Consider the following 27,711-nt stretch of genomic DNA (forward strand, 5'->3'; position numbering starts at 1 on the left):
GAGACACTCCCGTGGCACCTGGCCTTCACTCAGTGCCGCGGGGGGGGGGGGTACAGAAGTGCCCCCCACACTTACAAAAAGGAGGGGGGTGAGGGGGGGAGTTGCAGGTAAGCGTGAGAATCTCCGCTCCTTACGTGTGATTCATATGCCACACTGGGTCACACTGCATGCACACTACATTCAGCGGCGTCTTAACAATCTGGTTGAGCAGACCTGTCAAGCAGAGTGTCTCAGGTTATAGAGACCGGGGCAGCTGGGACATTGGTCCTCGGAGCCGCATCTAGATACCGTCAAACATTAGACAAGTGCCAGGTGATGAGACGGTCACAGTGTCAGCAGCTGGCGAGACAGTGGCGGTGTGGGCGGGGGAGGCGCCGCCAGTCTTCGGTAGTCGAGCGGGGCCTTAAAGATGAGTGTGAACCAGGCCTCCTCCCCCTTCCCGTCTCCCATTCCTTACTCCGTTTCCTTCCCCATGCCCCTCTCTCATCCCTCCTATTATATTCCTCCCTCTCACATTCCTTCTTCCCCTCTTTCATAATTCCCCTTGGCGGCCCAAAGAGAGTCGTGGGTTACGGAAGCTCGGAGATCAACCTTCAATCCAGTGGTGCCCCGGTGTGGAGGTGCCCCGGTGTAGAGGTGCCACGGTGTAGAGGTGCCACGGTGTAGAGGTGCCACGGTGTAGAGGTGCCACGGTGTAGAGGTGCCACGGTGTAGAGGTGCCACGGTGTAGAGGTGCCTTCACAGATGTGCTCCAGGGGTTGAGGGACGTTATGGCAAGAATGGATAGCGCTTTCAAATATCAGCCTTTACAAGGAAATAATGTAGTAGAAGTTTGTGATGAAAACGTTGCCTGGGAACGTTGTCCAACAGCCTGCTTGACCAGTCCAGCAACCAGGAGGCCTGGTCGACGACCGGGCCGCGGGGACGCTTAGCCCCGAAAACACCTCAAGGTAACCTCAAGAAACAGATCTCTTAGAGACATTAGAAGAAACGTTTACACCTAGATATTTAGTCTAATAGTAATTATTCCGAAAATCTGTCGTTTTAAAATATTTGGAATTTGGAGAGGCTGTAAATAGTGAGTACCCCAATAGTGTGTGCATGGATTGTACCTGGATGGGGTTCAGGGAGTTTTTCTACTCCTCAAGCTTGGCCCGGAGGCCAGGCTTGACTTGTGAGTTTGGTCCAACAGGCTGTTGCTTGGAGCGGCCCGCAATGATTGATTGGAGGTACAAGCAGGCAGTCAGGCAAGCAGACAATGCTGGCTGAGTGAGAATCATTACACCGGTGATTATTATGTTGCATTGTTGCCTCTGGTGGCGTACGCCGGCGGGTATGCTTGATCAAAATTGCATTCATATTGAAGTTGCTATGCTGGCGTGAGTCTCTCTCTCGTGTACGTGTGTGTGTGTGTGTGTACGTGTGTGTGTGTGTACGTGTGTGTGTGTGTACGTGTGTGTGTTTGTGTGTTCTCACCTAGTTGTGCTTGCGGGGGTTGAGCTCTGGCTCTTTGGTCCCGCCTCTCAACCGTCAATCAACAGGTGTACAGGTTCCTGAGCCTACTGGGCTTTATCATATCTACACTTGAAACTGTGTATGGAGTCAGCCTCCACCATATCACTTCTTGTGTGTGTGTGTGTGTCTACGAAGGATAGATGGGAGTGTTTGAGGAGGGGTAGAAATAGCCTAAGCTACTCTATCCCTTTGAGATGTATTTCTTTCTTGTCTCAATAAACATACTTGAACTTGAGTGTTTGAGTGGGCGTGGCTGTATTTGTAATGTATTAAGAGTGAGAGCACAATGAGAACACAAAAGAAATACACACGAGACTTATCTATCAAGTCTTGAGAGATAATATATTTCTATCAAGTCTCATCAAAACTGGCGAGCTAATAGGAAAAAGAAGACTATACTTTTCTATGACAAGTTCCATCTTTATAAATGTGATTAGAATAGTAAAGCTGTAGGCTCTCTCCTTGCTCTCTACTCTTGAGAGGAGAGACTAGGGCCAGGGAGTTCAGGAAAGGTAGGGAGGGAAAAAGAGGTTTTGAGAGAGAGAGGAATCCTACACACACACACACACACACGATTAAATGTCATTACTTTTAAGAATTCACAAGACGGAGGTCATGGTGGTGGAGGGGGAGTCACCTGGAGTATACCTGGATGGAGTCTCGAGAGTAGTTCTACTCCCCCACAAGCCCGGCCTGGGGCCCAGGCTCGACTGGCTGATAACTGGTGATAACTTGGTCGAACAGGCTGTTGCTTGGAGTAGCCCGCAGGCCCACATGGAGGGGGGTCACGGGAGGGTGGGGTCGCATGAGTGGGGTCACGGGTTGGAGGGGTTACAGTGATGGGTGGGGGTCACGGGAGAGCCATTGAGAGGCAGGCACCCACGGGATACTATTCACTAAAGCAGCACTCCACAAAGCCAGCAGTGTCCCAACACACCACCTACACTCCCCCCCCCCCACCCTCCCCCCCACATATATACACCTAACCGAATTAAGATGCAGGTCAGATTCCTTTGTTGTAGAATCTGGAAGGTTGTTAGCGAGTGCTGGCGGGTGTTAGGACCATATTAGCGCACCTGGAATGTTGTTAGAGAACTGGTGGTTGTTAGGACGGTGTTCGGACTCTTGGGTCCGAACACAGACAAACAATGAAGCAACCTCCGTCTCTCAACATACCAGAACACAAAAGATTTAATTCATCAATATTATAGTAAATATAGTTGTTATCAATAGGGTTTTACTTCTAATTTACCACTGACCGAATGTTATTAGTTCCCACCCCTCTGAGCCCTTCTAGAAGCTTCGTGTTCACGCTTGTTCTCTAACATATGATCCACCAGCCTGTTGGACACGGCAGCGGGGGCGAGGTCTTGTCCAGCACAGAAACGACGAACTTGTGGCCATTATTGAACGCCTCTGGGCGTAAATGAGATGGAGACAGAGAGGGAGAGGTGAGGGAGAGAGATGAGGGGAAGGGGGAGAGAGAGAGATGAGAGAGAGAGATGAGAGAGATGAGGGAGAGAGAGAGGGAGGGAAGGATAGGGAGAGGGAGAGAGGACGGAAGGAAGGGGGGACAAGAGAAGCAGACCAAGTTATGAACCAAGTTAGACCTGTAGACTGTTCAGCTTTCTGCTGTCAACTTGGCGGTGTGCTGAGGCACACACTGGGGGAACAGAAGAGAGGCAGAATGGGAGAAGAAACAGATTATAACACTACGAGGGTAAGAAAAGTGCTTGAAGGAGAGTGGGAAGGATGGCGTCGTAGGGAGGATGCGAGGGGAGATGTGGATGTAGTAGAGGGGTAGATACAGCTCTTGAAGAGGGGAGTGTTATTCAGACAAGATAAGGGGGGAGATTGGTTAGCGAGGGGGAGGGGGGTGAGGCGATAAGAGGACGGGAGTGGGGAGTTTGGGTTGAGGTTAGCTTCTCATGTCAGTACCTTTATCCAGCTTAGTCCTAGCTAAATTTATAGACCCTATCATAAATACTTTTGAATCCATGTGTACTCGCCTAGTTATGCTTGCGGGGGTTGAGCTCTGGCTCTTTGGTACCGCCTCTCAACCGTCAATCAACTGATGTACAGTTTCCGGAGCCTACTGGGCTCTATCATATCTACATTTGAAACTGTGTATGGAGTCAGCCTCCACCACATCACTGCCTAATGCATTCCACTTGTTAACTACTCTGACACTGAAAAAGTTCTTTCTAACGTCCCTGTGGCTCATTTGGGTACTCAGTCTCCACCTGTGTCCCCTTGTTCGCGTACCACCTTATCTACCCCTATCAATTCCTCTGAGAATTTTGTAGGTCATGATCATGTCTCCTCTTACTCTGTCTTCCAGTGTCGTGAGGTGCATTTCACGCAGCCTTTCCTCGTAACTCATGCCTCTTAGTTCTGGGACTAGCCTAGTGGCATACCTCTGACCTTTTTCCAGCTTCGTCTTGTGCTTGACAAGGTACGGGCTCCATGCTGGGGCCGCATACTCCTGGATTGGTCTTGCATATGCTGTGTACAAGGTTCTGAATGATTCCTTACACAGGTTCCTGAAGGCTGTTCTGATGTTAGCCAGCCTCACATATGCCGCAGATGTAATTCTTTTTATGTGGGCTTCAGGTGACAGGTTTGGTGTGATATCAACTCCTAGATCTTTCTCTCTGTCCATTTCATGAAGTACTTCATTTCCCATTAGGTATCCTGTGTCTGGCCTCCTGTTTCCACCGCCTAGTTTCATGACCTTGCATTTACTCGGGTTGAACTTTAGTAGCCATTTGTTGGACTCATGTCTGCCTAGATCATCTTGTAGCCTCCTACTATCATCCTCTGTTTTAATCCTCCTCATAATTTATTGCACCAACAACAGTAGCTGTAATAGTAGCAGCATCAATAATACAATCGTTAATAACATCAGCAGCAGCAGTCGTAGCAATATACAATAATACCAGCAACGTCAGTAACAACAGAAGCACAATTAACAACAACAAACAATATCAAAAGAAACGGCATTCACAAGTTAGAAGAGGAGAAGTAGACTGGCAGCGGCGTCTCCCGAGTGACGGAGGCGGCAGGGGGCGATAGACCTAGATTAGCGCCAGGGGAGCTGTTGCCTTTGTTTTGCTGCTTCAGACTAGAAGAAAAACAGGCGAGATGCAGGAAAGTCTGCGTAACAAGTTCTAGATGCCGTCCGCTGCCGCACCTTATGGCAGAGGACCAGCACCAACAGCCTGGTGGACCAAACTCTCACAAGTCAAGCCTGGCCTCGGGCCGGGCTTGGGGAGTAGAAGAACTCCCAGAACCCCATCAAGCAGGCAGAGGCCATGTTGTTGCTGCTTTCCCTTCTGTTCCGAGTTCCTTCCCGCTGCTGGTTTGGGGTCCTGCTTTTCTCGTACATACATCACAATTCCTCGTGACTTTTCCTCCTATCAGTCTTCCCTCCTCTCTGTTCTTCCGTTCTGCGTTTTATCCTCTGGTGCTCCATGCTGTGTCGCTGGCTTTCCTGTAATCCCTTGCATCACAACCTACCCTCTCTTCCTTTCTCCAACTTTATTTGTCTTGCTATTTCTTTCTTCCTTTCTTTATATATATATATATTTATATATATATATTTATATATATATATATATAATATATATATATATATAATATCTATCCCTCTCTCCCTCCCTCTCCCCCTCTCATCTTTCTTATCTTTTCTTTCGCTCTCCCGGGATCACCTCTTGGCATAAAGGATACTGGAACCACTACATCATTGCTCGTCTGAGACGATTGTTAGACGATTGATCGTCAAACGATCAATGGTGTATTGGTTACGGTTTGTAGTGCATGGGGTGATCCTGGGTGGCGGGGGTCGAGTTAAAAAAAAAGAAGTTATTAGCGATAAGTAACAATCACATAAGGAACAGGTTGAGCCAGTAGCCAACTGTATGCCAGAGCCTTCATGTTATCGGTTGACCTATCTCCCAGGTATCATCTCTCTCTATCTCCCTCTATCTTTCACTATCTCTATCTCTCTATCTATCTCTCTCTCTATCTCCCTCTCTATCTCTCTCTCTCTCTCTCTGGCAATTATTTTTTCTGCATTTCCCTTTCCATTCTTGCGGAGGTTGGGTCCCCTCTGGCCAGCGAGGGGACGAGTTTGTTAGGGGCGAGGGGAGATAAGGACGCCCGTCTCCAAGGTAACAAGTTAGGGGAGAGCTGCAACTACAGCTTACCCATTGCTTTTTTGTGTACAGTTTGACATATATAATGGATACATGGAAATGCAGATATGGACTTTCTTGGAGAGGTTATCCTGCTAGTTTAGGTGGAAGGAATACACTGGTGGGTCCTCACCTGCTTGTTTATGCTCTTACAGCGGTAAAGGGCTCGGTATTACCTCTGCTGGTAGTGGCAGGGCCCCTATTGCCTCTACTGCTGCCTTTGTCTTAGGATGCTGGGACGAGCTGGAGGCCCGTTGGTTTACACCGTGGCAGTGCTTCCTGACAGGTCAACAGTTTCCTGGTTGTGTCCATCACCCTTGTGTAGATCATATACCTGGAGTGGGTTCTGAGAGCTCTTCTGGTTCCCAAGCCTAGGGCCAAGGTTGTCTTGTGATAATGTGGAGCAGCCCACAAGCCCATTTGATATGGCAGTCCGTCGGTCCGTCGCAGGTAGTGACGCTGACCAATAAACTAGCCCTCTGAGGCAAAATTTAAATGGCCATATTTCCAGTACAGACTAATTGGTCTGGCACTTTCTGCACGAGCTTGTCCAATTGTTTCTTGAACACATCCACTTTTATTCTGGCAATGTTTCATATATTTGTTGCAAAGGCATTTGATAAGTGTGACCGTGGAGAAAGACCATAAAAGGAGATCAGTAGGAATAATGGGTGAAGTAGGGTACTGAATTTTTAACATTTCTGTCAAACCCAATGTAAAGAATATAACAGTAAAATCAAATAAAGTTGATGCACAGTGAAAAGTTCTGTACTCCCAGGAAACAGTTCTTACACCACTGCTTTTCTCATTCTCATCAGATATAGACAAAAATACAAATCATAGCTTTGTTTCAGCCTTTGTAGATGATACAAAAATCAGCAAATTACTTTTGAAGAAAATTACATGCTAATATCAATAGCCTTCCAGGTATTTAGGTGTGGTTGAAATGAACAAAATCATATACAGTACAGGGTACAAGACACAATCAGACCTACTGTACTTACAAAAGGAAAGCAACATTTAAAAGATCCTGGAGTTATAATGTCTGATAACCAGACATTTAGTGACTACCTGCTTGATGGGGTTCTGGGAGTTCTTCTACTCCCCAAGCCCGGTCCGAGGCTTTCTTCTACTCCCCAAGCCCGGTCCGAGGCTAGGCTTGAGCCATACCAGGCTTGACCATAACCTAGCAAATATATCAAGCAGGAAAATGACAGGATGGATTATGATAATGTTCAAATCTAGGGATTCCACAACATTGCTAATACTATTTAAATTACTGGTGATGCCCTGCCTTGAGAACTGCTTCGTACTTGCTCTCCCTTACAGAGCAGGAGAGATTTCCGAAACAGAGGGAATACTGTACAGAAAACTTGTACGGCACGCATAGACATGATAAAGCACTTAAATTATTGGAACCATCTCAAAGCTCTCAAAATGCACTCTATGGAAAGAAGATAGAGAGGTATCAAATAATATATACATGGAAGATACTGGAAGGTCAGGTCCCAAATTTTCAGAATAAAACATACTGGAGCAAACGATATGAAAGGAAATGCAAAATAGAACCAGTGAGTAGAGATGCCATAGGCACAATCAGAGAGCATTGAACTTCAATCTCTATGGCTCTTAAATATCTTCCCTAAAAGCATAAAAAGCCAGAACAGAGCTGGACTTCAAGCAGCAATTAGGCAAATTTGCCCAAAAAGTACCAGATCAACCAGGTTGTAGTGGATATATGGGCCTGTGGGCCACTTCAAGCAGTAGCCTGTTTGGCCAAGTTTTCAAAAGTCAAGCCTGCCCCAGATCGGACTTGGGAGTAGAATTCTCAGAACCCTCTCCTAGTAAAGATATTGTAAAAGTTTTGGATTATTGTAGGCCAAGGCTAATGTACTGTGGAAAGTCCAAATGTGTGTAGTCAAGCAGGTATTTGAGGGTTAGCTAGGGAAGATTAATATTAAATAAATCCCTTTTCATGTCATTCTACAGTAAAACAGTATTATAATATCATACAATGTTTTAAGTGTCTAACGAACCATTTTTGTTGCTTACAGACGCAGAGGCCAGAACAGAGTGTCATGCAAGCTCTGGAGAGTCTCAATGATGGTCAGGTGAGTCCTTTCCTCAACCCACACACTCATGTGGACACCTACAAACCTTTAACACTCCTACATCCATTGACACATGAAATTCACCCCTCCCCCTATGTTAATAATATTTGGAACACCAACACACCTGTCATATCACCTTCATATGACAAACACACTTGACATGACTCAGTAAACATGATTGTCAACTGACAAATTCTACCTACTAAGAAAACAAAATGTATACAGGATACTAAATGCAATTATAAATTGAACTTGCTATTTGCCAGGAAAATTATTGTATGGATTATAAGGACCTTCAAAGCAAGCAAAGGGTGCCTCTTCATTGATCCTCTGTTTGAAATACTTTGTTTTTGTTTGAAATTCTGCTCTGTATTCACTTCCTCTTTCAGGGCAGGTGAGATATCTGAAATATTAGGAATTCAGTAATCATAAACTTTACACAGACACAGTAAAATACACTACCTACATTTATTTTGAACTATCTCGAGGCACTCTTAGAATAAAGATGAGAGTTGTTGTTGTTGTTATAAATTCAGCTACTCGGAACAAGTTCCAAGTAGCACGGGCTATGGTGAGCCCATAGTGGACTTACCTGGCACAGGAGCGGTGCTGTGAAAGATGAGAGAGATCACAATATTTATAAATAATATACTCAAAGCTCTGCTCCTCAACCTGCACAATGACATTGGATTGAACTATAGGGTAGAAGTACTATACAGTATAGGATACCCACAAAAAGAAACGCGGCAAAAGCACAACAATGAATATTAAAGGCTATACCTCCCCAATGTTTCAGCCATCTTCCAGCAAATGTAGGAGAAATCTTGCACAAGTAACTGTTGACATTTTGAAAGTGGAAATTTGGGATATTTTTGCAGAATCAAAGTAATGTCTTGTGAAACCAGGTATCATGGCAAAATGTGCAAAACAGCTTTTCTGAAAAGTGGGGGGTGCAATTAGTAGGCCTACACAATTAAATTTTAACAAGGGGGCCAAGACTTTGACAAAGGCCAAGACTTTAACAAAGCAATTAACAAGGGGCCCAAGACTTCTCATAAATCCTTTGCCAAAATATAAGGGCATTACTAACAACTGCAGCTCTCTACATCTTACTGCAAGTAATAGCTACCAACAATTTGGTTGATTAGACTTCCAACCGGGAGGCTTGTTCAGAGTCCGATATGCTTTGACAAATTTCCCTAAAACCACCTAAAGGTAGATGTAGTTGTGATGGATATGTGGGCCCTGCAGGTTGTTGCCACTGACAGCGTTGCCAGTGAAGGCATCATCAAGAAAAGCCTGCTCCTCTAGGTAGTCTCTAAAGAACTCTCAAAAAGTCATAAGTAAAACACAGGTAAACCCCCCACACCTGTTATGACTCACACATACATTGGTGACACGCACAATTTATACACCACACAACAGCTACATTAAATACTGTCTCTGACACATTTACATAATTTCCTGCATTTCCTACTACAAATTCTTAAATTTTACACCATTGTCCATCACATTATCCAAGTACTGTAATGCTTTAACACTTTATCAACATAAGTTAACCAATCTTTACAAATTCTTTTTAATTCGTATGTATCCTGATCATTTAAGTTATTAACAATAATTTTATTTTAAAAATATGTACAGAAGAACATGATACAGTGGTTAAATCAGTAGTTACATAAATGCATATTTAATAAAAGCACAATTACCTGTCAGTATCACAGACCATTTTCAGAGCTCTCGCTGTCATCACGATAATGGATTAACTCTTACACTTCCAGTTTTTCTCTGATAAATTTAATACTGTAGTAATGCAGTCTGGCATATTTTGGTAACGATCTCCATTTGTTGCAATAGCATTCCATAAATATTTCCATGATTAAATAACTTTCAGGTTGTTACATTAACTTTATTAAAAGGAAAAACTTTAGAAAATAGGTAGCAAAATTCTGAATATAATATATATTTACTTAAGAATTTGCATAATCATTACCACATGTAGGTAAATTTTAAATCTTACTTTCCAGGTGAACGACTTCCTGACAGGCAAGGCCCCACTAAATCTAACGATGCGCCTTGGGGACCACATGATGCTCATCCAACTCCAGCTGTCCACAGTGTCACCTGGTGGCTCAAGGAAGACCCGCCTTCAACCCACACACAGTCATACCCACACTCATGCCCACACACACAATCATGCACATACCCACACTCATACTCACAGCCACACACACACACACGCTCATACGCACTCCCATCTTGATCATGGTGGTGCTGCACGAACATCTGCACATGCCCATGCTCTTACACCACCATACACCCCTCATGCTACGTGTTCAGGCTATTCTCCTGTGCACACCTCTCATTTGTCCAGCCAATCGTCAATCCCAGCTTCCGTGACCATTAACCCTAGTCAGACAGCGTCCTCTAATTCTACAGTATCCAACTCTCCTTCATCTCCATCTTCTACCTCTTCTTCCACTTCCTCATCCCCCTCCTCTGCATCAGCAACCTTACACCACCAACATAATCTGTTACATCATTATCATCATCATCATCATCATAGTATGGGGTGTGGTTCCCCATCTTCCCCTCCACCACCATACTTAGCTACTCCTCCACATCACCACCACCATCACCATCACCACCACCTCCGGCCAACGCCAGGCACCCCTACCACCCCCACCAGTCCCACCTCCTCCTCCTCAAGTGGCTCAAACACTAGTTCGCCATCTGGTCTGGGATTCGATGGTGAGCTTCCTGTCAGAGGATGCCCACACAGGGGTGAAGAAACTGATCCCAGGGCATCCTTAGACACCAAGGCACTAGCCGAGGCTTCCCGTAACCTAACTCAGACACTAAAACAGTTGTCATCGGAGGTCTTAACATCGAAGCCAGAACAGAAGGAGGTGAGATAATTTTGAAATGCTTTATGTAGTTCATTTTGATTTTGAAGTACTGTATTGTACTCTACATTAATTATTTCAATTTTAAAACATTTTCTAATATTTCAAGCATAAAAGCATAAAGCATAAATACTTATAATAAGCGTAAGCATAAATAAGCATAAAAATGAAAATACTGTACTGAATTTGTTGAAAATGCCAAATTTTTAAAATTCAGGCATTTATTGTATCTTGTGGGGCAAGATGAAATCCCTCTCATGAATTTTGCTCATGAAAGATTGTTTTCCAGGATACTATTACTCCCCATGAGGTGGCGACAGCATCTCTTGGTTCATTGGGTGGTAGCAGCAGCAGTAGTAGTAGTAATAGCAGCTCTGGTAACAGCAGCAGCAGCAGCACCAGTAGTGGCAGCAGCAGCATTAGCAGTGGCAGCAATGGGAATGGCAGTGGATGCAGCAGCGGTGGCGGAGGCAGCAGTAGCAACAGCAGCAGTGCGAGTAGTAGTAGCAGCAGCAGCAGTAGTGGCAGCGGAGGCATTAAGAAGCAGGGAGCTATAATAGAGAGTATGCATCACCATGGCAAAGGGGTGTACTCAGGCACTTTCTCAGGTACAGTAATTAATTTGTATTAAATTGTAATTTACATTTGATATTTTAACCAAAACTTTTAAGGCAGATATCAGTATTGTGTGTATTTTGCTACAGCTAAGTCTATATAAAATTGTTGTTCAAATTCACTTACAGACATGTTAAAATACGATCACAAAAAAAATTGTATCTCGTCAGTTAATGAATTAAAATTTGTATTTTGTAGCTTTAAGGGAACAATAATATGTTAATGATTAAATTTTACCAGCATTTCAACATCTTAAAGCAGCATACTGATGTAGGTTTCAATATTATTGCATTATTTTTTATACAAAATTTCTCTGCTTTATTTTAGGAACCCTGAACCCAGCACTTCAGGACAGGCAGGGACGGCCAAAGCGGGATATATCCACCATCATTCACATCCTCAATGACCTTTTATGTGCTACTCCCCAGTATCGCCGACACTCTACTAACATTTCTCTAAGTACCTCGACACCCACTACCAGCCGAAGTAAAAACAGTGGTGGGATCGCCAAGCGAGGAACACAGCAAAATGGTGGTGCTTCCACCAGTGAGTTACACATGCAAGATTCTGCCACACATCGAAATAGTGGAAAGTGTGCTGATAACGCACAAACTATGGAACACGGTAATACCTTGCATACCTTGCAGTGCCTTTGACTTTTTTTTTTTAATATATAGAGTACAAGAGTTCAGGGCATGATCGACATTTGGCAACAGGATGTTTTCAAACATCCCAATCAGGTCATGCTGGTGCAAGGGAGACATTGAAGAAGACTTGATTCAGCTTGAAATGGCCTGACATTTTCATTCATATGTATTAAAAACTCCTTTTAAGCACTACTTGGCATCACAGGAAGTACCAAGCAGTGCTCTCTGCTTGGGGGGAAAGGGGGAGTGTAACAAAAAGGAGGTTGGTTTAGGACCGGGCCATGGGGGACACTAAGCCCTGAAATCATCTCAAGATACCTGCTTGATGGGGTTCTGATAGTTCCTCTACTCACCAAGCCCGACCTGAGGCCAAGTTTGACTTGCAATAATTTTGTCTAATGGGCTGTTGCTTGGAGTGGCCTGCAGGCCCACATAACTACAGCCTGGTTGGTCTGGCACTTCTTGCAAGAATCTGTCCAAGTGCCCCTTGAATACATCCACCTTTGTTTCGGCAATATTTCTAATGCTGGCTGGGAGGGGGTTTGAACAGCTGTGGACTCCTGATGTTCAGACAGTGCTCTCTGATTGTGCCTATGGCACCTCTACTCCTCACTGGTTCTATTCTGCATTTCCTTCCATACCTTTTGCTCCAGTATGGCATTATGTTACTGTGCAAATTTGGGACCTGGCCTTCAAGTATCTTCATGTATATATTATTTTATTTTTATGTTCAAAGGACCAAGTGAGACTGGAGAGTGACGTGAAGGAAGCGGGGACAGAGCTTAGTGATTGCGTTGTATATACTTCCCTGGTCTTGAGAGTTATCCTTTGTTGGAGATTTCCTTTGGAGTCTTTTTCAAGATTAAGACCCCTAGTGGCCTCTGTCACCCATCTCGGGTATTTTACATATTTGTCTCGTAATAGCTCGGCGCTTTGGTGATTTACCAAATATAACTTGTGGATATGCGATACATTCAGCTCCCCCCTCAGGTGAACCTCTGAATCCGTGTGAAAACAGTGTGTTGTGGCTCAATTCCATGATCACGATACTGCTGCATAGGGGCATGTCTTATCTCCACTTTAACTACTGGGAGTCAATTTCTAATTCTTATACACAGTATATGTATCTCCTTTGGTCAGGGGGCACAATTGTGTGTGTGTGCTCTAACACCTCAGTTTTGGCTAATCTGAGTTCATATTGGAGTGTCCATAGTGGTTTGAGTTTGGATGTCCAGCCATCTGTGCCTCTCAGGTCATGGTCTTGTGCCATTACAGCCTCTTAAAGGCTTTCCTTGCTCTTCACTCCCCATTCCTTGTTGCTCTATACTAAGGTCTTGCTCTCCTAGCTGCTGTACAGAATGATGTAACTCAGCCCACCAATAGTTTGCAGAACTATGCCCCCTTAAGGCATTATTTCTGTCACGACCTATTTTGATTTCGGATCTCGGGGGGGGGGGGGGATTTTAATCTTATTTACATTCATTATCTCCTTATGATTTCACTCTTGGGGTTCATCTTTTTGAGCAGGATTTTAGGGATCGAGATGTTTGGGATTACTGGAATACGGGCATTTTCATTATCTGTAGTACCAACTTGCACCACACTGCAGCAAGTATAGTAAAGTCCCTTTCTGTTTTTGTGAAGTCATTTCACCTCCTAGTTCAACTCTTGAGGGAGTAACTGAAAGGTATGGCTTGGAAATCAGGTTTTCAGTGTACTGTATACGAAATGCAATCTGAGCAGGGAACGCGGTTGCTCCCATTCTCTTACTTACTCTCTGCAGTTCATGTCTGGGAAGTTGTGATGTGTGAGCAGTCAAGGAAACCCAGTTTTGTGTGTAGTTGCTGCAATCTGGTGATGTTAAAGGGTAACAGGCAGATGGGTCAACAGATGGTTAGCAAGAGCCTGTCTTGATAGTTCCAGTGATGCCAGTGGTGCTTCGAAGGGATTTGTGTGTATGCCGAGCTTTCTAAAGGTCATTCTGGGCTGAATCAATTTTCTCTTGTAGTTATTTTTGCACAAGTATGATCAGATAGGAATGATTAAATACAAATGTTGTTGCACAGATGTAGAATGTCAACCAGGAACATGAACTTACCAAAATTAGTGTATCCTGGGGAAGCTGCTTTTCACATGCAGTACATTCTGATTATACATACATATATATAATATTGTACAGAGTATAATATATATATATATATATATATATATATATATATATATATATATATATATATATATATATATATATATATATATATATATATATATATATATATATATATATATATTATATATATTATATATATATTATATATATTATATATATAATAACAAACATTTGTTTTTACATCACAACTTAAATTAATTTCCTTACATACTCTAAAATTAATTAATTATAAAACATTGTAGGAGTTTCATAAATGTTAACACTTTCGCGCTTTAGATTAGAGATAACTCGTCGCCGTTTTTTCTTACGATTCCGCATAACAGCCCACTTTTCTCGTCCATCGAAAAAATATTTCTATAAATTCCATTTTTTAACCGAAATGGATGGGGATACTTTTGTTTTGTAGAGAATTTATTTGCGAATTTTTTGGTACCAGAATAAATATTATATCACATAAACTTCTATGAGTAAAAAAAAAATACAAAGTATGTTTGGGGGTGTGGCGAGCGTGTGGCAGTGGGTTCCCTTTAGCCGTTGATATATCCAACACGTGGGAAATATTTGTATGTGTTATGTATATGTCTGTGTAGGGAATTTTACTGCGATCACTGTCATACAAATTATAAAATGTTTCAACAAGTATAAACATGACAAACATCAAACGAACGAAAACAATGCGTTCGTTTCTGCCGCGAACGCATACTGAGCGACGTGGTTCTATATTTGGCGCTTCTCTTACACATGCTTTGTACAAATGTTATACAGTTCATCTTATAGAAAATTTTATTGCGAACACATTGGTATAAAAAAGAAATACGTACATAGAAAAGTAGGGTCAGGAAACGTATAAACTTTCCAAGCATGATTTCCCCCGTGTTTTCGCCAGTGCGCTCGCGGCTAACAACTCTCCACTTCACACACTCTTGAGGGTGGGCAATTACCTATATTAAACATTTATATGCATATGTCCGTGTAGAGAATTTTATTGCGATTCCAATGATACCAAAATTAGCGATGTAGGACAACTGTAGGCTTCGCAACCATTAAGAGAGTGGAAACATTTTGTTGCTGTTTGGCGCTCTCGGCGAGTGATCTGCATAGTTTTTTATTTGGTGTTGATACTCCTTATGCTTAGGCGGCATTTTATAGGTATGCTTTTATAGACAATTTCATTGCGAACACAGTGATACCAAATTTAAATACGTGCGCCTTCAATTATTGTCAGGACAGTCAAAAGAGTGTACACTTTTTCGGTCTTACCGCATAGGCGCGCGAAGTGCCGAAAGCATCTGGGGTATTGTTTTATTTTGAGCGCCGAGAGCGCGAAAGTGTTAAGATTTGTTACTTTCATTGATCTTTTATTTAATGATGAAATGGTATTTGGTATGATACTCTTCATTGTGAAATTTTGCAAGGCTGTAATAGTATATAATATTTGCAGATTCGGGAGATGAGAATCAAGCAATGCGTACAAAAGTGGAACAGCTGCGATTGATAATGGAGCAAAGACGTGCCCGACGTAAGGCTCGTCGGGATGCTCGTACCCGCCCATACCCCCACACTTCTGCATCATGGGCCACTGACACTAGTGTTCCGACAGTTGTTGCTACCAGCAGCACAGCGCCAGCAAGTACCACTCAAGCTATGGACGTGGATGGTAGTAAAGCAGATGGTACAGATCCTGCTACCCTATGTGAGCTCAACTCTGAGACCGTTGTAGCTTAATGCTGGCCCACTGATAGAAGTATGTTAGGGTAGTGTGTAGGGAGAATTTGCCATGTTAAACTCACCACGTTATAGTGGTTATAATGGTAAATGATGAGTGTACCTTTGCACAACTGCCTGTAACCCATGGTTACTCAGCCAAGGTAATCAAGTCTTATTACTTTAAGGCTTGGCATGTGGCAGGTAAAAAGAGAATGCAAAGTGTTTGTCTGTGATTTAGGGTTGAATATGTTGCAATTGACTTGCAACAGAGCATTGATTGATGATGTGCTTCCACAGTTGGAAAAGGTGACAGTGTAACAGACTAGCATGTTTATGAGAAATTGACTAAGAGTACCCATGTAGATGAAACAGATTCCATTATTAACCCTTAATGTTCTGAAAGTTTCTTACAACAGATTAGTAGTTGATTAGAACAAGCAACTAGTAGGAAACAGAATTAAAATTGAAGATAAGTTTACATGTATCTGTTCAAAAAGCTTGTTTTCTCAACAGTAGACCACCCGAGGCTTACCCTGGGAACATGCTTGTGGCCTAGCAGGGACCCAGTACACAGAATTACAGTATGGAATTCAGGATATGTATCAGGTGGCCTTGTAAGTCTCAAGTATTTCTAAGGTCTTGAAGTGAAGATCAAATGTTATCTTACTTGAAGCTGGTGTATTTATTGAGTTCTTGTTTACATAATTTTTGATTGTCACTTCTAGACCTATGATCTTTAAGTTTGGTGTAATGCTCGAGGCTGCATGACTCGGGTAAGACACCATTCTTAAGTTGACAACAATTCAGGCTATATTTGGAGGGTATTACATCATCTGAGGACGGCTGAATCTACCTCGTCATAAAACCAATCGCTATTTCTTTTCATACAAGCAAATCATATTACCCTTATTCTAATGTTATATATACAATATGCTGTTATAATTCAGGATGTCACCTCGGCTGTTATAGCGCCATAGATCCAATTGCCATAGTTATGTGTAGATGTGGTTGAACTCACTTTTTGTGTAATTATTGACTTTGGCTTCTGAGACATTTTGAATCACCCAAGTCACTAGCTATGGAGATGACGATGCTTAAGTTGTTTGTGTTGACGTGATACTTGTATCCAGTGCGGGTTTACCTTCTTATATGCGCCACTATTGCTGTAAATAACACTTTATAAGGCTTGAAAGATGCAAAGGCATCTCCATAGATACTTTTTCTTTAAAGAATGATAACGACTAGGCCCTTTGCTCATAGGCCCTTGAGTAGTAGATGAAGATCTAAGCAATCATCTTTGATATTTGTTTAGTGACTAATTCTACTTAATTCTGATGGTTTGCCAACAACTGAGAATGCTGGTCAATGCTCAAGTAGTATTGGAGAATACAAAATGTCTGTATAGAAGAAGTGTGTGTGAGATGACGGTGAAACTCAAATCATGCTGTGTTTACTAAGTGGTGGTACTCTGATCATGCTGTGTTTACTAAGTGGTGGTATGAGAACTTGAGTATTTTATCATTTTCTTTGCTTGTCATAAAAAATGTATTGTATATTTTTCTATGGATGTATATGATCTAAAACTGTAAAATATTGAACATGTCATTGCATTAAATAAATGCTCCAGTTAACAAAAAATAAATGAATGAGAATGGGGAAAACAATACTTTCGTTTCTAATTCGTTTTCATAAAAGAATTTGCAAAAATCAATACGAAAAGAAAAATAAATTATGCCCCTTTCATATAAAAATTTTCCTCAACTAAAATTAGGTAGAACACAATAATTAGATATTTTTCCAAGGCATAAGACAACAGCATATTTATTAAAGAGAAAACAGTTTGTTTTTATTCTATTTAAACTTACATTGCAGATTTTGCCATGTATTATTTCGAGATTTTGCAAATCGGTAATAATTTGTACTGTAGAATATTACGTCAAAACAATGGTACTGTAGAGTACGCTTTGCATATTAGTGGCTTCATTTTTATGCATAACTCCTGTCCCTACAATTGTCCCTTCCCCTCATGTTCTTTGTGTACACATACTTATGAATAATGTCAAAACATAACGGCAGCAGCTTCATTCATAATTAGATTTCATACCCTCACTTCAGTAAACAGAGTATAATTGTAGTAACAAACTTACCTGCATTGTGGACTATTTTATAAATACTGTACCTGTATTCATCATAAATGATTTCTTGTAATATTGCTAACACCAATTTATATGAAGACCAATGTTGGGATAAACTGAATGTTAATTTGGTAATACTTCAGCATTTCTAATTGCCATTATCAGAGCTATGTAATACACAAGAAGGATTTCAAAATCTGTGTTCAAAGATGACAAAATGTAAAAACCCACAAATTTAAATATTTTCAATCATTTTCTGGAGGTATGTTGCAGGTCTGATGGTGGCTATTAGTATTGTGAGAATGACACCAAGTACACACGATACAGTTAATCCAAATCGTGTTCAGAATACGTATACGCTTCCCTCATGGAAAGTCGAGTCCATCAGCAGTACTGATATTTTTTTTTTTTTTTTTTTTAGTTGAGTTTTGGGTGACTCAAAATTGACCCATATTAAAGTCTTATGTAAGTTTACAACTAAAATGTGACTGTAACAGTTACTGTAATTACCATTTATGCACTTCATATATCTAAATCTGCTTTATTAAAATTTCAACCCCCATTGTGATGGCTAATATAAATTTACTGTTACGGTCACTGAATCAAACTGGGCAGTTGTCTGCATTGTGATATTAGATAGATGGGCACTCAAAAATGTTCTTGTTCTCGGCCTCTCTCTCTCCCCGTCTTCACTGTTGAGGACTGAACCAAGGAGATTCACATACCGGTACAACAGTGTCTTGTTGGAGTTGGCACGTCTGTTATCTACGTTGATACTTCCACCTTTATCTTATTTCCATTTCTGGATAGTTTACATACGAGGCTCAAGAGATATCATGTTAACATTCTTCGTGCTTTATAGTCGTGGGTCATGCTGGAAACTTCAATTAAAAATTTGTAAATTTAAAGTATGATTATTGTATATATATATATACGTTTTAAAATGTATATTTGAACCACAGTTAGAGCATTTGTCATCATTGGGTTTCAGGTGAGAGTGCCTCAAATTGGACTATCTAGAAATGGGCTGCATTATTGATTTCATCTGCTTACTAATTATTACTGAACTGGGCATTAAATAAACTGGTGTCCTTAGTTCAGAATTTGTTTTCTTCATTGGATTTTCTATTATAATTATGAAGATTTACCAAGAGTTTTAAGAAATAAATGTTAGGATATTGTTAAGTAGGGCTACTAGTTAAGTGTTTATTTCTATTCAGTATGTTGGAGCAAAATTTATTATAATTTTTCATTGTTTTAAGACTATATATTCCTCTATTTTCACATTGTGAATTACCTTGTTGATTTTTATGGGTAATTTTGCATAATTAGGGCATTTCAATTTAGCATACTTCATGTCTTCGGGCAAACCATTTTGTTGTTAACTGGTAAATGATCAGTGGCTTTTGAGTCTTCGAGCTGAATTTCAGGACTGACTTCAACCTGCTGCATGAAGCAATGAACCTCTTACTCTTATTGACTATATTAGTCAGGATGTTTGCTGCAGTTACCATCTAGTTTGATATAAGCTGCAGAAGGGGTTCATGTTCAAACTCGGCCATTACCACAATGGGTATTGTTTCTCCTGTGTTAAACAGGACCAAGTCCCACTTGCAGTACCTCATATGGCTCATAATTTTATCTCCGTGTCATTTCCGGTAAGTGATAACAGAAAAAAAAAAGCTGTTCTACACCATCAGGTTAAGTCAAACACAATGTAATAGCCACAGTTACAGACAGTAAGCAATGGTGATATTCTGTATCATTGGATGTAGATGCATTTTTGAAATACCGTCTCTGCTCACAGACGGTTTGTGTAATGTTCTGAATACTTGCCTTGTGTGTCTGTTTTAGTTAGGTGTTTATGTTCATCTCATTGCATTTAAATTCCCTGAATTTGTAGTATATGCAATGATGATGTGAATACATAATAGTATTGATTCAAATTAATCTTGAAATTAGTCATCAAGGCACATACTCAGTGACATCTGCACATTCTACAGTCAACTTTGAATGAGATAATAAAAATATTTAATGTTAGGTGCATATTTCTATTAAAAAAAAGGACAGCAACTTATGGTAGCTATAAACCAAGGACACCAATCTTCTAGGCTCCTTTTGCAATACTTCTCAGGGATTTCTTCTTATTGCTCATTCTCCTGTGTTTTGCTTCTCTTTGTAATTTAAAATTGGGTGTTGGTTTTTCAACATAGGGTAAATCATTATTAAGTGGTGTACATGCAACTTACCATTGTTGGTAATTTGATTGAGGTAGTTTTTGGCATTCTTTGAAGTGTTTTCAACACAGGAAAATGTGGAACATTTTAAGCACATTTCTCAGTCTACAACTATGCGGGTATGAGAGTAGGACCAACAGTTTTGTTTTTGTTTTCCCTGTTCCAGATGAAACACACTAATTCAGAAATGCATATTATTTACATAAAGAAGTCAGGTAGCTAATGAATCAAGCTAGAAATACTAGCAACCAGATTTGTGCTCTTGTTAAATGCAGTATAGTAGAATACTTCTCATGGATCTCAACATTTAAAGCAGGGAAGAACCTTACTGTCTGTAACTATTGCTGTTTTGCTTGAATCATCTGACATAGCATGATTGTTCCAATAGATTGTTTTGGCAGATGGCATTGGATTCTTCCTTCTTTATTCCAATCTAAGATATTTCTGCATAGCATGGAATTAACCTAAATTATCGAATCTTGGAGGATTGTGTCACTGCCATCCAGTCAACCTTCAGAAATCTCACTTGACGTTGTAAAGAAATTGCTTTCTATCTTATATTGACTTCAAGTCCCACCCAAAGTGTGAAGAGTTGAAGAGGTTGTGGAGAGATGTGGTCAGCTGTGACAAGCTCTTAGAAAGTCAAATTTTAATACTTAAAGCCTCGATAGGTTTTACCAACCTGCCACTTTCTCCCAGCCCCTTCTTTTTGTCAGGTGTTGTTTCCCTTGTTGATTCGTCCTTGTTGTACATTGATAAACACGATGGTGAGGTTTAGTGACACATGAATAAAAATTATTTGTTCCAAAACTCCCATTGCTTAACATTCATGATGAGATGCATTTAGCATGGGTATGTCAAATAATTTCTTACTTTGTTACTGAATATTGCCTTTTAATATTAATCTTATTAGACTTGAGTGCTGTGTATTTGAATGAGGTGCAGCACTATAATTAATTGTTAGAGAGCTTGAGGCTTTAGTTGGAAATAAATAATATTAATATTGTACATCTAGCATGTATATAGGGATTTAATGCAACTGAAATGTCTAGTGTAGTAGTATTTCAGGCAAATTCCCAGATACATTGCATGCACTACTAGTTTGATGTTCATATTATGAAGTATATGGCTAACGAGCATTATATAAAAAAAAGTTTATAAGGTTGATATTCATTGAGGAACCACTCAGTTTTTTAGCCTTATCTACTTTTGTCGTCAAGATCTTTAGATGCTGCTCTTGCTACAATAGAGAAGTATAGTAATTGGTGATAAATCAACCCCAAGCAATGCTTTGTATTGGGCTCAGGATCTTATACAAAAAATTATGGGGAGAGTGATTGTGTCTGAAACACTCTGCAAGATATGTTATTGTTGATCACATCTCATACAGGAGAAAAAGTATTGAACTGCTAACAATAAATATCTACATTAAATACTTTTGCCTGTATCATTAGCATTAAGATTTTTCCTTGGTTCAAAGCGGTATGGCTGAAATTATGTTGTATTTTGAAAGGTGTGTAGATTCCCATGTCTGTTCTTCACGTTAATAAATCAGTATGTTGAAGCTTTCTTTTATTCCTGGCCCTTTAATAACTGGATTTTTAGATATCGGTTTATGGCTGAAGATGCTAATCTTTTTTACCTTACCTATCCAGAATCACATACACAATTTCAGTATATGCAGGACTGAAACACATTAATGCTTTACATTCACCACTTGAACATTGTCAACAAAGTATTGAGAAAATGCCAAGGGGAATCGGAGGAAGGAAGACCATTTTGGGCAACCGGGAAAAAAAATTAGTTGTACTCAGAATACTACCTTGGGAACAGCTTCACATTATTAAAAAAAAAGTCAGAAGGTGGTATCAAGCCTAAATTAATGAAAGAGAGGAAGTTCTGAAGGAAGAGCAGTAGATTGCCACAAGGGCAATCAATTTGCCTTGGGACCAAAAGAATGCAGCTGGGCCAAAGCATTGTATTTGCAGGTGGCATCATAAGCCTTTTCCAGGTCAAAAGAAACTGGAACAACAGAGGTACTTACAGGTTATGCATTTTTTCAAGCCTTTAGAACTCTTAGCCTCTTTTTACATCGACAACATAGTCTGGTTACAACACGGCCATAGTAAAGCTGAGATCCATAATATAGTTGCATTTTACAAATGGCTCCTTCCCATCCCATCTTATTTCTCTTTTTGCCCAAAATGCTATGCATGCTAGTGACTTTACAAAAATGTAAAATCATCATCATTACTGTACTATGTAATGTCTTAACCCCTAATGTACCCTCTTGTATATATATAAATAAATAAATAAATCTATGTGGGCACCAATGATGTATTAAAAAACTAGTATGATCTAAACTAAAAGAATGTTTTAACAAGATGACTTTTGAGTTTAACTTCAGTGCAAAGTAATTAAACAAAATTAGCTGGGAAGGGGATGCTGGATACACGGTACAAAGTTGAGAGGAAACCCCTCATGGAATCGGAAACAAAAATATCTGAGGGTTTATATTACACTGAACTTGTAACTAGAAGCCTACATCAAATATTTAAGCTGCATATGCAACATTAGTCAACATCAGAACTCCTTTTAGGAATCCAAAAGAGGAGTTGACCATAACTGTACTGTATACCACATCGGTCAAGACTAATTCTGGAAATACCCAGAATCAGAAAAATAAATGGAAATACTGGAGTCCTTATCTTGCTAAATACAAAACAAAGCTGAGAAAAGAGTCAAGCTATACCACCAGGCTAGTACCAATATTGAGGTATGATACCTGAAAATAAAATCATTAGAGGAATTAAACCTCATATTCCTGGAGATAAGTAATTATCAAAAGAAGGTACCAAACCATTCTTGGAGATAAGAAAATAAAGGAAGACACTTATCACCAGATACAAAATTCACCTAGTAGACAAGGGGCCAGATTCAGGAAGGTACTTACGAAGGTTTTTCCTCTTAGCTAAGAGCGTTTTCCGTCTTAGCGCCTTCGTGGCGGCTACGTCTGTATTCAATTAACTACCCTAAGTGGAAAAACCTTCGTAAGTTCATTCCGGGATTTAAGTGTGGTTTCGACCACTCGTAGCTTTACGTAAACTGGATATAAGTCATTTTTTCTCTACTACATAACACTGGGATCGATTTATGATATTGGAACATGACCAAAATATTATAGCTGGTGAATCTAGTGAAGAGGAATTCTTCGTGTTAGTTATATATGCATTCTCTGCTTGAAACTTGAAGTAAATATGTGTTTGATGATAGTAGAATTAGTTTTATAATAGCAAGATATTATACCAGTAGTTATTAAGTAAATAAACACTGGTGAACATGAAATATGAGAGAAGGTGATGAGCCCTGCCTGATGGGATCATTTACTATCACCAAATGCCCCTGTTCACCTAGTAGCAAGGGTGTACCTTAGCTATACATACCCATTTCTAATTTATTTAGTTTGGTTTTATTTTGAAATTAAATCTGGGTGAGACATAAAATAAAAATATGCTGCACAAATGATGTTAGGTAAGGAAAAGGGTAAAAATGTCAAAAACTTTATTCATTGAATACTTAAAGCTATAATTATGACTATATAGACTACTAAAAAAGAGAGAGGGAAGTAGGGGTCCAAGACCTCTTCCTGTTATACAATTTGGGTGTGGAACAAGTAATTATCAAAAGAAGGCACCATGCCGGGAAGGCTATGTAGCAGTAAGGCAGTGAGGTGAGGCAGCTACTTATTTGAGAAATGCTTATTTTATTTACCTTATAAGCTGAGGCAACTTATTTTATTTGAGGAATACTCAGCTGATTCCTCTATATTTAGCATGGAACAAATTTGTGTCCAAGACCTCTTCCTGTTACTCAATTTGGCTGTGTGTAACCAAACTAGAAGTGCTCTACAAATCAAGGGACCCAGAATGTGGAATGACCTCCCGAATCATGTCAAAGGCTGTACCTCTCTCAACCAGTTTAAGAGTTAAACCAAGTACTGCCTAATTAACTCCATGTAACCTAACTTACCTCCTAAATGTCAACCCATGTCTTGCTATTTTTTAAACAATGCTGTTCACCAACATGTGCAATTGCTGATTTATTCTATGTTAACCCCCTTTTTGTATTTTTTATTCCTTCTTTCAACACAATTTATACCTAATCCCGATTACTATCAAGTTTTAGTCTGTGTTTTTTCCCCCCACACCTTGCCCGAAATGCTATGAGTATTAGTGGCTTTAGGTATTGTATGTACTAGCTCTGCCTATAAATCCAGCATTATGTTTGTAAATCAACTGTATGTACTTTTCCTGAATAAAATGTATTTACTATTTATTTTTTAATCAGTAAGTATTAAAAGAAGGCACCAAGCTGGGAAGGCTATGTAGCACCATTGTGTGTAACAATAAACCAATTTTTTTTTAACAAATAATGCACCTGTATGGGAAAACAAATCCTGTCAGCTGTAAAAATATTGATGCAGTTATTTAAATGAAAAATATAATGAAAGAAATATTACTGGTTTATTTTTATCCTATCTTTTTGTACTGTACAGTATATCCAAGGAAGTGAAAAATTGAGACATAATGCACAATTTAATGAATGATTAGCATGGATTAGCAGTTCAAAAGAAATATGACTTGTATTACATATCAACATGAGATCTTAATGATCCATGGTCAACATGATTTAATAAGGATAATACAGTACTGTATTTGTAATAATACAAACTATAATTTAAAATCCTTATTACTGATTTTTTTTATTAAGAAGATTAGGTATACACAGCAATGTGCTGCTACCCTATTCTATATGGAATATTACACAGTGTAGATAAAAAACTAGCTATAAGTTTATCTAATACTCCCATCTCACAGGATGGTTAGACATACTGTACATGGAATCAATTTAGAAAATACCAGCCTCAATACAAAAAACAAATCAACTCTGACTAAACAACTCTAAGCAATTTTCACAAGAGGTAAGCACTGAATCATGGAAACATTATATTATAATTACTCTTACCAGTTTCTACAAAACTCCTCTCAAACAATGTATTTTTAAACATGTTTAGGTATACACAGCAATGTGCTGCTTCCCTATTCTGTATAAAGGACCACACAGTGTAGATCAAAAACCAGCTACAAGCTCACCTCACAGGATGGCCAGTCATACATGGAATTAGGAGAGAACAAAATACTTAATGCTGATCTATTAGCCTCCACTGGCAAAATCTGGGTGCAGCACAAGAATATCTTCCAATATTCCTGAGTGTATGAAGTAATTACAGAGCTCAAAATACCTCATACCATTTGGTATGAAGTCACTGATAACAGGACAATCACAGATATAGTGTTGGAGAGTATGTTCTCTCAAGTAGGACTGAAAACAGATGTTTTTTTTCCACCAAGAGGGCTATAAACCCATGGAACCGCCTACCCGCTGAAGCCGTAAATGCCAAATTCCAGCTAAAAAATATAATTAAGACAATTGGCGGGCCCTTCAACAAGCCGCCGGCTTTCTGTCCTCTTCGAGGTCACTAGATAGTTAGTGGCCCTTGGGTAAATTCAGTAAATATATACAATAATTGTCAGCGCATCTTCCGAGCAACAAGGACAGCTACACAGTATCTCTTAGAATTACGTAGGTAAACAACAAATGTAACATATTTGTTTACTACAATGTCGGTGCTGGCTGTAGAAGTTGAAAAAACATTGTTTTACTTCGAAATATACTAATTTTATAAGAAAATTCGACGTAAATAGGAGGCAGTAGAGCTGCGATAAGCCAGCGCTAAATCTTCAATATGAAGAATGTTGCTGCTCTCTGATTGGCCAAACGAAACACAGTAGTGACCTCTATCGGCACGCAGGTGAACCAACAATTTTTCTTCCTAAGTATACCTTATTGAATCGCACCTAAGCATCTTCTTAGGGCGCACTTAGGAACCTTCGTAGCAAACCCACTTACGAAGAAATACACAGAGCTTCCTGAATCTAGGTCCAAATGTAACATATTTGTTTACTACAATGTCGGTGCTGCCTGTAGAAGTTGAAAAAACAGTTTTACTTCGAAATTTACTAATTTTATAAGAAAATTCGACGTAAATAGGAGGCAGTAGAGCTCCGATAAGCCAGCGCTAAATCTTCAATATGAAGAATGTTGCTGCTCTCTGATTCAGGGTTGCCAGATCCCAATTGCTGAAAGTAGCGAGCTGAGGGTCAAAGTAGCGAATTTGCAATAGGAGTAGCCCAATTTTTTGTTTAGTGACTGATACAGGTTTCAAAGTAATATATTTTAATATATGACAGTACACTACACGATTTTGAAAGTTTCAGCATTACTTGGAATACGAGAAAGAAGCTCTTTGCAAGCTTTCACTTAAATATTATGGCATCTTTCTTGAATATTTTGAAACTTTTCCTGGGTTATAAAATTGTTTTGTCTGTTAGTTGCTAAGTGTTGAAAATTCGTAACCGAAGTCCACTTTCTCCAGAGGCAGACATATGTAATTGTAGTCCAAGAGTGAAGTTTTCTAAGACAGTGGGAAGGCTACACTGATCTGCTTCGTCTTTTTGATAAAGTCAATTCATACTTTAAAAAAGATTTAGGATTGGACTGAGAAATGTGAAATATAGCTAATTGGGGGATCAGAGTCCATTGAAAAAGTTGCCTTGTAACACATTTATCACAAGAGCAAGAAGCGATTTGGTAATGAGTTGTTAAAGAATTCCACTGATCTAACAGCCACTTTACACTGCCGCTCCTTGCCAACCATCGTCTTCCTGACAAAGGTATTAACTGTAAAGGATGTTGCCCATCATTTATCAATCTGTACATTTCTAGATAACGTTCTCTCTTTAATGAAGATCTGTAGAACCAGATGTAACTTTCGGGATGAAGTATTAACGACAATTAAGGTTGGGAAATCTATGGCCCCTGGGGAGGATGGTTATCTTGAGATGAGATGTTATCTAGAGATGATTTCGGGGCTTAGTGTCCCCGCGACCCGGTCCTCGACCAGGCCTCCTGTGGTAATCTGTTATTGGAATATTTGTCACCGCCATGGAAGCCACACCTTGCGGCCTCCTGTGGTAAGTGGTCTAGTCAATCAGGCTGTTTGACGCGGCTGTGATTTGTACACATTACATTATAAAAGTATAAATAATCATCATTCAGTTTAACAGTACTAGCCCAACTTGCTTTTAAAGTAGCCCAAAAAGTCGCAAGTAGCGAAATTAAAAATTTGGGAGCACGGAGCTTTCAAAAGTAGCCCAATTCGCTATTTGTAGCCCAATCTGACAACCCTGTTCTGATTGGCCAAACGAAACACAGTAGTGACCTCTATCGGCACGCAGGTGAACCAACAAATATCTTCCTAAGTGGACCTACGTGAATTGCACCTAAGCATCTTCTTAGGTCATACTTAGGAACCTTCGTAGCAAACCTACTTACGAAGAAATGCATGGAGC

General features: G+C 40.0%; 1 protein-coding gene across 2 annotated transcripts in view; it reads left to right on the forward strand.

Moving 5' to 3' along the window:
* LOC123758846 (midnolin-B) overlaps positions 1–21,803 on the forward strand; it is a 219,751-nt gene extending 197,948 nt beyond the window's left edge. For both annotated transcript variants that reach the window (XM_069334591.1, XM_069334590.1), the window contains exons 3-7: positions 7,766–7,822; positions 9,850–10,731; positions 11,018–11,336; positions 11,671–11,967; positions 15,602–21,803. In XM_069334591.1, the coding sequence (XP_069190692.1) occupies positions 7,766–7,822; positions 9,850–10,731; positions 11,018–11,336; positions 11,671–11,967; positions 15,602–15,885 (1,839 nt within the window). In that variant the 3' untranslated portion in view covers positions 15,886–21,803. The remainder of the gene's footprint in view (positions 1–7,765; positions 7,823–9,849; positions 10,732–11,017; positions 11,337–11,670; positions 11,968–15,601) is intronic.
* Positions 21,804–27,711: the final 5,908 nt, after the last annotated feature.

The sequence above is a fragment of the Procambarus clarkii genome, chromosome 31, assembly GCF_040958095.1.
Source record: "Procambarus clarkii isolate CNS0578487 chromosome 31, FALCON_Pclarkii_2.0, whole genome shotgun sequence".
Classification (NCBI taxonomy): Eukaryota; Metazoa; Arthropoda; class Malacostraca; order Decapoda; family Cambaridae; genus Procambarus; species Procambarus clarkii.